The following is a 12,088-nucleotide window of genomic DNA, read 5'->3' on the forward strand; positions in this document are numbered from 1 at the left end:
GGACATCACGGTTGAATACATAGGACATCAGGGTTGGATACATAGGACATCAGAGTTGGATACATAGGAGATCACGGTTGGATACAGAGGACATCAGGGTTGGATACATTGGACATCAAGGTTGGATACAGAGGACATCAGGGTTGGATACATGGGCATCAGGATTGGATACAGGACATCAGGGTTGGATACATGGGCATCAGGGTTGGATACATAGGACATCAGGGTTGGATACATAGGACATCAGGGTTGGATACATAGGACATCAGGGTTGGATACATAGGACATCAGGGTTGGATACATGGGCATCAGGGTTGGATACATAGGACATCAGGGTTTGATACATTGGCATCAGGGTTGGATACATAGGACATCAGGGTTGGATACATAGGACATCAGGGTTGGATACATGGGCATCAGGGATGGATACATATGACATTAAGGTTGGATACAGAGGACATCAGGGTTGGATACATGGGCATCAGGGTTGAATACATAGGACATCAGGGTTGAATACATAGGACATCAGGGTTGGATACATAGGACATTAAGGTTGGATACAGAGGACATGAGGGTTGGATACATGGGCATCAGGGTTGAATACATAGGACATCAGGGTTGGATACATAAGACATCAGGGTTGGATACATAGGGCATCAGGGTTGGATACATGAGACATCAGGGTTGGATACATAAGACATCAGGGTTGGATACATAAGACATCAGGGTTGGATACATAAGACATCAGGGTTAGATACATAAAACATCATGGTTGGATACATAGGGCATCATGGTTGGATACAACAAGAGTCGTCAGTGGCCCTTATAACCACAACAAGCGGCAGGGAGGAAGGTGTGGTGTGTGATGTCACCAGTGTGATGTATCAGCCTCACCAGTGTAATGTATCAGCCTCACTAGTGTGATGTATCAGCCTCACTAGTGTGATGTATCAGCCTCACCAGTGTGATGTATCAGCCTGACACTGACGATCACTGGTAAGTTAGTGACACTGCACCTTCCTGACACTCACCTGACAGTCACTGACACCAGTGTCTTGTGTCTCTTACTGAGTCAGACTTTATATAATAAGATATTACAAGCATCCTAGTGGAAATGTGTCACTGGTCTTTTGTTTTTGGGTATGTGTATCTGTGTCCGTGTGTACCTGTGTCTGTGTACGTGTGTATGTGTACCTGTGTGTATGTGTACCTGTGTGTGTACGTGTATGTACTCACCTATTTGTACTCACCTATTTGTGGTTGCAGGGGTCGAGTCATAGCTCCTGGGCCCGCCTCTTCACTGATTGCTACTAGGTCCTCTCTCTCCCTGCCTCATGAGCTTTATCATACCTCGCCTTAAAACTATGTATGGTTCCTGCCTCCACTACATCACCTTCTAGGCTATTCCATGGCCTGACTACTCTATGACTGAAGAAATACTTCCTAACATCCCTTTGATTCATCTGAGTCTTCAACTTCCAATTGTGACCTCTTGTGTCTGTGTCCCATCTCTGGAACATCCTGTCTTTGTCCACCTCGTCTATTCTGCGCAGTATTTTATATGTTGTTATCATGTCTCCCCTGACCCTCCTGGCCTCCAGTGTCGTCAGGCCGATTTCCCTCAACCTTTCTTCGTAGGACAATCCCCGTAGCTCTGGGACTAGTCTTGTTGCAAACCTTTGCACTTTCTCTAATTTCTTGACGTGCTTGACTAGGTGTGGATTCCAAACTGGTGCTGCATACTCCAGTATGGGCCTGACGTAAATGGTATACAGAGTCTTGAACGAATCCTTACTGAGGTATTGGAACGCTATCCGTAGTTTTGCCAGGCGCCCGTATGCTGCAGCAGTTATCTGATTGATGTGCACCTCAGGAGATATGCTCGGTGTTATACTCACCCCCAGATCTTTTTCCTTGAGTGAGGTTAGTAGTCTTTGGCCATCTAAACTATATTGTGTCTGCGGTCTTCTTTGCTCTTCCCCAATCTTCATGACTATGTGTACCTGTGTCTGTGTACCTATCTATGTATAGCTGTCCATGTGTACCTGTACTCACCTATTTGTGATTGCAAGGGTCGATTCATAGCTCCTGGCCCCGCCTCTTCACTGATCGCTACAAGGCACAGTACTCACTCCCATCTTGTTTCTCATCCTCATTTCTGACATAGACAAGGATGTCAGCCACAGCACCATGTCTTCCTTTGCAGACACTGCAAGGCTCCAGGAGGACATCAACCAAATCTTTCAGTGGGCTGCAGAAAACAATATGAAGTTCAACGATGAGAAATTCAATTACTCCGATATGGTAAACATGAGGAAATTAAAACTTCATAAGAGTACAAAACAAATTCCAGCCACAAAATAGAGCGAAAAATCAACGTCAAAGACCTTGGAGTGATCATGTCGGAGGATCTCACCTTCAAGGACCATAACATTGTATCAATCGCATCTGCTAGACAAATGACAGGATGGATAATGAGAACCTTCAAAACTAGGGATGCCAAGCCCATGATGACACTCTTCAGGTCGCTTGTTCTATCTAGGCTGGAATATTGCTGCACACTAACAGCACCTTTCAAGGCAGGTAAAATTGTTGACTTAGAAAATGTACAGAGAACCTTCACGGCGCGCATAACAGAGATAAAACACCTAAATTACTGGGAGCGCTTGAGGTTCCTAAACCTGTATTCCCTGGAACGCAGGTGGGAGAGATACATGATTATATACACCTGGAAAATCCTAGAGGGACTAGTACCGAACTTGCACACGAAAATCACTCACAACGAAAGCAAAAGACTCGGCAGACGATACAACATCCCCCAATGAAAAGCAGGGGTGTCACTAGCACGTTAAGAGACAATGCAATAGTGTCAGGGGTCTGAGACTGTTAACTGCCTCCCAGCATACATAAGGGGGATTACCAATAGACCCCTGGCTGTCTTCAAGCTGGCACTGGAGAAGCACCTAAAGTCGGTACCTGACCAGCCAGGCTGTGGCTCGTACGTTGGATTGCATGCAGCGAGCAATAACAGCCTGGTTGATCAGGCTCTGATCCACCAGGAGGCCTGGTCACAGACCGGGCCGCGGGGGCGTTGAGCCCCGGAACCCTCTCCTGGTAAACTCCAGGTAAACTCCAGGTCCTCTCTCTCTGCTGTATGTCTATGTCAGTGGTTCCCAAACTTTTTCAGCTTGTTACCCAATTTAACATGCCACATAAAGCATGTTACCCCTTTCACAAAATGTTGTTATTATTGATATATATGGCTAAACGTGAACGTATACAGCCTCGCATACTCTGCTAATCCTAGCAAAACCATTGAAAACGTAAGAACCACACATACATTATATATAAAATTAATAATAGCTACAAATTCACAGTAACAGTGGGTAAATACTAACTATATACTGCACAGGGCAGTACACATACATACCAGCTTATGTCTACCTCGGCTGATGCTCACAGATAAACTGACAGTGTGAAATAGAGGCAGCCTCAGGAAGTGAGTGACGCGTACTGGACAGGTCGATCTGGGCTACTGAGTGACTTTTGTCCTGAAGCATACTTGTCAAAATACTTTTGGGTTTCCACACACTTAGCTATATATTTCTTCTTTTCTAATACTGTATATTAGTTTTTGATGTTTATTGTTATTTGGTTTAACTTTATTACTTACTTATAATAGGTTTACTTTACAACTTTATATACTAAGACAAAGTTAACAATAATCCTCATATCGGGTACCGCATTGTTTTCTTGATTTTCAGAATTCATAACTTTTTTTCTGTCACCCCTCCATTACCCCCCAAAAATGGTTAAATTACCCCCAGGGGGTAATTTACCCCCAGTTTGGGAACCACTGGTCTATGTATACCTGTGCATGTGTATGTGTGTCTGTGTGTACCTGTGTCTATGTATGCCTATGTCTGTGTGTACCTGTGTCTAAATAAACTTACTATGAGATATTACAAGGACCCCAATGAATATAAATCACTTTGACTGACCTTTTTTTCAGGTTGCCCTACGTAATTTACACATATGTGGCCTGGTGGCTAAAGCTCTCGCTTCACATGGTGAGGGCCCAGGTTCAATTCTAAGCGAGGGTAGAAACATTGGGCTTGTTTCCTTACACCGGTTGTCTATGCTCACACATCAGTAAAATGACCTGGGTGTTAGTTGACTGGTGTGGGTTGCATCCTGGGACAAAACTGGCATAATTTGCCCGAAATGCTCAGCATAACAAGCGGCTTTCTCTATAGTAGTATGTTATTGATGTCAGCTAGGACTGTATACCTTGTACATGTACTCGTAGTAAATAAAGATATTATGTGTGATGATTTGTGTAACAATTTGTGTGTACTTGTACCTAAATAAACTTACACTTTGTCTGACCTTTTTTAGGGGGTTATTCTAGGTAATTTACACGTTTGTTATGTACTGTGTATGATAATTGTAATTACCGAAATTTGCGTAATTTGTTCTTATTTGTACCTGTAATTAAATAAACTTATATTATCTTGAGTCCCATCATCCCCAGAGAGGTTCCTTGATAATGATAAATAGCGATGATAAATAATGATAATGATAAATAATTATAATGATAAATAATGATAAGTAACATAAATGATAAAAAATGATAGCTTTATTCCCATAAAGTACAATATAGTGTACAAGTGACTTACATTAAGTGACATGTATAAACTGCTTTAAAGAAAGTCCCTCCTTGTTACACAGAGCATTTAATGACAGTGATGAGCTCTTGATCCAAGGAATTGGCCCTGACTTCCCTCTCTTTGCACTAGACCTGAATGCCTCCTATTCCCCCATGTGCTATATGACCCCTGTGGGTTTAGCACTCCCCCATGAATATAACAATTAGTATTATGATAAATCAACAGTGTATTTTGTATCACCCACACAGGTTGAATCTTTGTTCCACCCCACCCCCCCAAAAAAAAAAAAAATTACTGGTTGATACACATGTAAGTCCTAAAGAAGTGGCAGATAAATGAGCTAAAAGATAAAGATTTTATTTCTTTGTAAAGGTTACAGTGTGTACTTACAATTTTGGTTTGCTAAGTACAAAGAAAGCCACTATCGTGCCGGGGTATTTCGGGCAGACTAATCCTAGTACAGTGGTCCCTGGATAATCGTAGTTCTCGGGAATCGTAGATTTCAGAAATCATAGGGATATTTTCGTATAAACATGGGCTCGCTAATCGTAGGTTAACTCGCAAATAGTAGGTCGTCCGGGACGCGTATGCACGGTGTGAGCCGGGGCAGCCTCCCTACCCAGCCAGTGTGGCATTGTTTACCAGTGAGCGAAGGTCCCCTCACGTGCTCCTACGAAATATTTCATAATATTCCACTCATTTTAGTGCTTGCAAGTACGTACAGTGGACCCCCGGATAACGATATTTTTTCATTCCAGAAGTATGTTCAGGTGCCAGTACTGACGGAATTTGTTCCCATAAGGAATATTGTGAAGTAGATTAGTCCATTTCAGACCCCCAAACATACACGTACAAATGCACTTACATAAATACACTTACATAACTGGTCGCATTGGGAGGTGATCGTTAAGCGGGGGTCCACTGTACTAAATAAGCTACCATGGCTCCAAAGAAAGCTCCTAGTGCCAAGCCTGTGGTAAAGAAGGTGAGAAATATGATTGAATTTAAGAAAAACATCATTGAACAATATGAAAGTGGCACAAGTGCGGCTGAACTGGCCAGGATGTATAAGAAACCCTACACAACCATATGTTCCATCGTGGCCAAGAAAGAGGAAATCAAGGACGCTGTTGTTGCAAAGGGGGTAAATATGCTGACAAAAATGAGATCACCAGTACTCGAAGAGGTTGAGAAGTTATTATTGGTGTGGATAAACGAGAACCAATTAGCAGGAGATACTCTTATGACTTCGATTATTTGTGAAAAGGCTAGGCAGTTGCACAACGATCTGGTAAAGAAATTGCCTGCAATGAGTACTGATATTTGAGAATTTAAGGCCAGCAAAGGTTGGTTTGAGAGATTTAAGAACCGTAGTGGCATACACAGTGTGGTAAGGCATGGTGAGGCTGCCAGTTCGGACCACAAAGCGGCTGAAAAATTTGTGCATGAATTCAAGGAGTACATAGAGGCTGAAGGACTGAAACCTGAACAAGTGTTCAATTGTGGCGAAGCAGGCCTCTTTTGGAAGAAAATGCCAATGAGGACCTTCATTACACAGGAGGAAAAGGCAATGCCAGGATACAAGCCTATGAAAGACAGGCTGATGCTCATGTTCTGTGCTAATGCTAGTGGGGATTTCAAAGTGAAGCCATTACTAGTGTACCATTCTGAAAATCCCAGAGTGTTCAGGAAAAACAATGTTATGAAGAGTAAATTGTGTGTGTTTTGGAACCCTAATAGTAAGGCATGAGTCACGAGGGAAATTTTCGTCGAGTGGTTCAATGAAGTGTTTGGCCCTAGTGTGAAGAATTACCTCCTGGAAAAGAAATTGGATCTCAAGTGCCTGCTAGTAATGGACAATGCACCTGCTCATCCTCCAAACTTGGATGACCTAATTTTCGAGGAGTTTGGGTTCATCACAGTAAAGTTCTTGCCCCCGAATACCACTCCTCTTCTCCAGCCCATGGACCAGCAGGTCATTGCAAACTTTAAAAAACTCTACACCAAAGCAGTGTTTCAAAGGTCCTTGACTGTGACCACAGACACTCACTTGACCCTAAGAGGATTTTGGAGAGAATACTTCAGCATCCTCTATTGCATAACCCTTATAGGTATGGCTTGGGAGGGAGTGACTACCAGGACTTCGAACTCTGCCTGGAGAAAATTGTGGCCAGATTGTGTTGACAAGAGGGATTTTGAAGGGTTTGGGACTGACCCTAATGAACCTATGTCTGTTGTTAAATCAATTGTGGCACTGGGGAGTTCCATGGGGTTGGATGTGAGTTTGGAGGATGTGGAAGAGTTGGTGGAAGACCACAACAAAGAGCTCACCACTGAGGAGCTGCAAGAGCTTCAGCAGGAACAGCAACAGATCGCAGCTCAGAATCTTGCTGCAGAGGAGGAGGAAGAAAGATGAAAGAAGGTGCCTTCTTCAGAAATTAAAGAGATTTTTGCTATGTGGGGTAAGATGGAAAGATTTATGGAGAAACATCACCCTGACAAGGCTGTTGCAAGCCATGTTGGCAACATGTACAGTGACAAAGTCTTGGGCCATTTTAGGGAAGTGTTAAAGAGACGCCAGAAACAGAGCTTTCTGGACAGTTATTTTGTGAGACAGGACTCCAGTGACTCTCAAGCTGGTCCTAGTGGCATTAAGAAACAGAGAAGAGAAGCAACCTCAGAAAAGCAATTGGTACCTGAGGTGTTGCTGGAAGGGGATTCCCCTTCCAAACTGTAAACAGTCCAATCTCTCTCCTCCTCCAGTCTCCCATACACTAAGAAGAATCTCCAATAAAGGTAAGTGTTATGCTGTTAATGTTTCATTCATCATTTCCCATTGTATTGTTTATGTACTACATCTATATTTCATGTAAAAAAATTTTTTGTTTAAATACTTCTGGGTGTCAGGAACGGATTAATTGTATTTACATTATTTCTTATGGGGAAAATTGATTCAAAAATCGTAGATTTCGATAAAAGTAGCAACTTCAGGAACAGATTAACTACGAGAAATGAAGGACCACTGTACATAATAACTTCTTAAAACTAGACAGGATAAGAGTTCTTAACTTTTATTAAAATCTTTATTTAATCTTCATACTAATGTGAGGTAGTCAAGGTGGAGGGTTATACAAATAATAATCTTGAAGTTGTGCATAATGAAAACAACATTACAATTAATAGTTCAAGCAGTAATATTTCATGGATTGGCAGATGTTAACCCTTAAACGGTCCAAATAGATCGACGTTCAAATCCGTAGTGCACCAAAAGTAGATTTATGTTTCAAATTTAGAAAAAAAAGATGATGCACATGTTTTTACATACTTTCAAATGTTGAAAAACTTATATATACGTTTGGACCGTTTAAGGGTTAATAGACTAGAGGTCATATAATATAATAACTTATTAGACGTTGTTCTGGTTTGTTAGGTTAGTATTGAGAGAAGAGATGATTTTAATGGAGTAACATGAGCTTTATCTAAATACAGCAGCCCATCTTTGAATAAGTTTTATTATATTTAACCCGTAAATGGTCCAAGCAGATCTACGTTCACATGTGTAGTGTTTCAAAAGTAGATCTAAGTTTTTTTACATACAGTGGACCCTCGCATACCGTTGGCATCACATAACGTTAAATCCGCATACCGATACATTTTATCACTAAAATTTTGCCTCGCATACAGCTAAAAAACTCACTCAACGCTATTCGTCCGAGACGCTTGTAATGTGCGGCCTGAGCCAGCTTCACATGTTTCGCCGGTGGCATTGTTTACAAGCCAGCCTCCGCGGTAACATCCAAGCATACAATCGGAACATTTCGTATTATTACAGCGTTTTTGGTGATTTCATCTGCAAAATAAGTGACCATGGGCCCCAAGAAAGCCTCTAGTGCTAACCCAGTTGTAAAAAGGGTGAGAAATACTATCATACCACAGTCAGCTGCTGCTGCACCACGGTCAGCTGTTGCTTGACCAGTCAGCTGTTGCTGGATCAGTCAGCTGCTGTTGCACCTCGATCAGCTGTTGCTGGACCAGTCAGCTGTTGCTGGATCAGTTAGCTGCTGCTGCACCACGATCAGCTGTTGCTGGATCGGTCAGCTGTTGCTGGACCAGTCAGCTGTTGCTGGATCAGGAATTTTTATTGACCTTCTTTAAGAAAAGCTTTTGACACAGTAGACCACGACATCCTACTCCACAAACTTGATCACTACGGTATAAGAGGCCATGCACTTGCTTATTTCAAATCTTACATTACTAATAGGTATCAGTACGTCACCATTAAAGACACAGCATCAGCAACACGGCCACTTGATACTGGAGTTCCGCAGGGAAGTGTCCTTGGTCCCCTGCTCTTCCTCATATACATCAATGACCTTCCAAACGTATCCCAACACCTGAAACCCATTCTCTTTGCTGATGACACGACTTATGTCATCTCTCACCCTAATCTTGCCACCCTCAACACCATTGTGAATGAGGAGCTGATTAAAATATCGACTTGGATGACAGCCAATAAACTTACGCTTAACACTGACAAAACCTACTATATTATGTTTGGTAGCAGAGCAGGAGATGCACAAATTAACATTAAGATTGACAACACTCTAATTACCAGAAATAATGGGGGAAAATTCCTAGGCTTATACCTTGACAACAACCTGAATTTCAGCACCCATATCCAGCATATAGCCAAAAAAGTATCCAAAACAGTTGGGATCCTCTCCAAGATACGATACTACGTGCCGCAAAATGCCCTTCTCACACTATACCACTCACTTATTTATCCATACCTCACCTATGCTATTTGTGCTTGGGGATCAACTGCAGCAACACACCTAAAGCCAATAATAACCCAACAAAAAGCTGCAGTAAGAATAATCACTAAATCCCATCCCTGGCAACACACCCCCCCACTCTTCATAGATCTAAACTTGCTCCCAGTTCAGTACATCCACACTTACTACTGTGCAATCTATATCTACAGGGCCTTAAACTCTAATATCAACCTTGACCTAAAACGCTTTCTTGATAGTTGTGACAGAACCCACAGGCATAACACCAGACACAAACATCTCTACGACATTCCCCGTGTCCGACTAAACCTTTACAAAAATTCAATGTATGTCAAAGGCCCTAAAATCTGGAATACCCTACCTGAGAACTCTAGAACTGCAGACACATTCATCACCTTCAAAACTACCATTAGAAAACATCTTATCTCCCTGATACACCCCGTCAACTAACTACACGAATACCACCTGGTGGTTCACACTTACACTCACTCACTCATTTGACCATAAACGGAAATATTAATCTCAGTCTTAAAATAATGAATCCTGTGATACTCCAATACTGAAACTATGTACTGTGCCAAAACAAAAGCATTCACATTGCTAAACTCACAAACTAGTATTTAGTCACTTAGCCATAATACCAACTTACCTCATAATTTGTAATATTTTACAATTAAGAATAAAACTAAGTATGCCCGAAATGCCTAGCCATGCTAAGCGTTCTAGTGATACACTCTGTAATCACAATTTTACTACATGTAAACCAAACAATAACCAAATTTCTGTAAACTCAGCATTGTAATCCTTATAGAGAATAAACTTTGAATTTGAATTTGAATTTGAACTGTTGCTGGACCAGTCAGCTGTTGCTGGATCAGTCAGCTGTTGCTGGACCAGTCAGCTGTTGCTGGATCAGTCAGCTGTTGCTGGATCAGTCAGCTGTTGCTGGATCAGTCAGCTGTTGCTGGATCAGTCAGCTGTTGCTGGACCAGTCAGCTGTTGCTGGATCAGTCAGCTGTTGCTGGATCAGTCAGCTGTTGCTGGATCAGTCAGCTGTTGCTGGATCAGTCAGCTGTTGCTGGACCAGTCAGCTGTTGCTGGATCAGTCAGCTTCTGTTGCACCATCAGCTGTTTCTGAACATGACTCGTCCCGAACCTGTCCCGAACCTGTCCATCCAGCCTGAGCGCCTGCCTTGCCGTCATTGTTTACAAGCCAGGGTGGCCGGTTGCATGCATATATTCGATACATTTTGTATTATTCCATTATTTATAGTGCTTGTAACTGCTAAATAAGCCACCATGGGCCCAAAGAAAGCTTCTAGTGCCAACCCTGTGGTAAAAAGGGTGATAAATACTATCGTACCACAGTCAGCTGCTGCTGCACCACAGCTGCAGCTGCACCATGGTCAGCTGTTGCTGCACCCAGCTGCTGCTGCACCATGGTCAGCTGCACCATGGTCAGCTGCACCACAGCTGTTGTTGTTGCTGCACCACCATCAGCTGTATTACTCGAAGATGTGGAGAGAGTGTTGTTGGTGTGGCTTAACGTGAAACAGTTACCGAGAAACAATTAACCCCGGAGGGTTAGCCACCCAGGATAACCCAAGAAAGTCAGTGCATCATCGAGGACTCTCTAACTTATTTCCATTGAGGTCCTTAGTCTTGTCTCCCAGGATGCAACCCACACCAGTCGACTAACACCCAGGTGAACAGGGAAAAACGCCTGGAACTAGTGCTCATATTGGTGAATTTAAAGGCAGCAAAGGTTGGTTTGAGAGATTTAAGAATCATAGTGGCATACACAGTGTGATAAGGCCTGTTCTGGAAGAAAATGCCAAACAGGACCTACAGTACTCAGGAGGAAAAGGCACTCCCAGGACACACTGTCTCATCAGTCATTGCTGCAAGGTAAGTGTCATTTATTCTTCATTTAGTAGACTAGTACATGCACAATATATACTGTGCATGTACTACTCTACTATTGTGCATGTATCCTTCTCTTTGTGTGTAGGAAAATGTATATTTCATGTGGTAAAATTTTTTTTTTCATACTTTTGGGTGTCTTGCACGGATTAATTTGATTTCCATTATTTCTTATGGGGAAAATTCATTCGCATAACGATAATTTCGCATAACAACGAGCTCTCATGAACGGATTAATATCGTTATGCAGGGGTCCACTGTATTTTCAAATATAACAAAAAAAAAAAAGAGTAGATCAAAGTTTTATTACACATTTTCAAATGTAGAAAAACAAAAAGAAGATCTACTTTTTTTACATACTTTCAAATGTTGAAAAAACGTATACAGTAAGGCCCCTCTTTACGGCGTTTTGCCTTACGGCGTTCCGCTAATACGGCAATGTCAAATTATGTCCAAAATTTGCTATACGGCAAGCGGTCTTTTAAATACGGTGCCCCCCACCCGGTTTGTTTACATTTTCCGTGACCACATCTATTGTCAGGAAACTTTCCAAAATTTAATGTGTTTTAAAGTTACTGCATATTTTATATGTACTCTGATAATTATACAGTGGACCCCCGCATAACGATGGCATCACATAGCGATTATTTCGCATACCGCTTACTTTAATTGCAAAAATTTTGCCTCACATACCGCTTAAAA

General features: G+C 42.1%; 1 protein-coding gene across 3 annotated transcripts in view; it reads left to right on the forward strand.

Moving 5' to 3' along the window:
* The first annotated feature begins 803 nt into the window (after positions 1–803).
* The window catches only part of Syx8 (syntaxin 8), an 80,728-nt gene continuing 69,443 nt past the window's right edge, over positions 804–12,088 (forward strand). For 2 of the 3 annotated variants that reach the window (XM_070093515.1, XM_070093516.1), the window contains exon 1: positions 805–996. In XM_070093515.1, the coding sequence (XP_069949616.1) occupies positions 968–996 (29 nt within the window). In that variant the 5' untranslated portion in view covers positions 805–967. Of the gene's footprint in view, positions 997–12,088 lie in introns of all 3 variants that reach the window. The other variant, XM_070093514.1, reaches the window with a different exon arrangement.

Source organism: Cherax quadricarinatus, chromosome 43 (genome assembly GCF_038502225.1).
Source record: "Cherax quadricarinatus isolate ZL_2023a chromosome 43, ASM3850222v1, whole genome shotgun sequence".
NCBI classification, from domain to species: Eukaryota; Metazoa; Arthropoda; class Malacostraca; order Decapoda; family Parastacidae; genus Cherax; species Cherax quadricarinatus.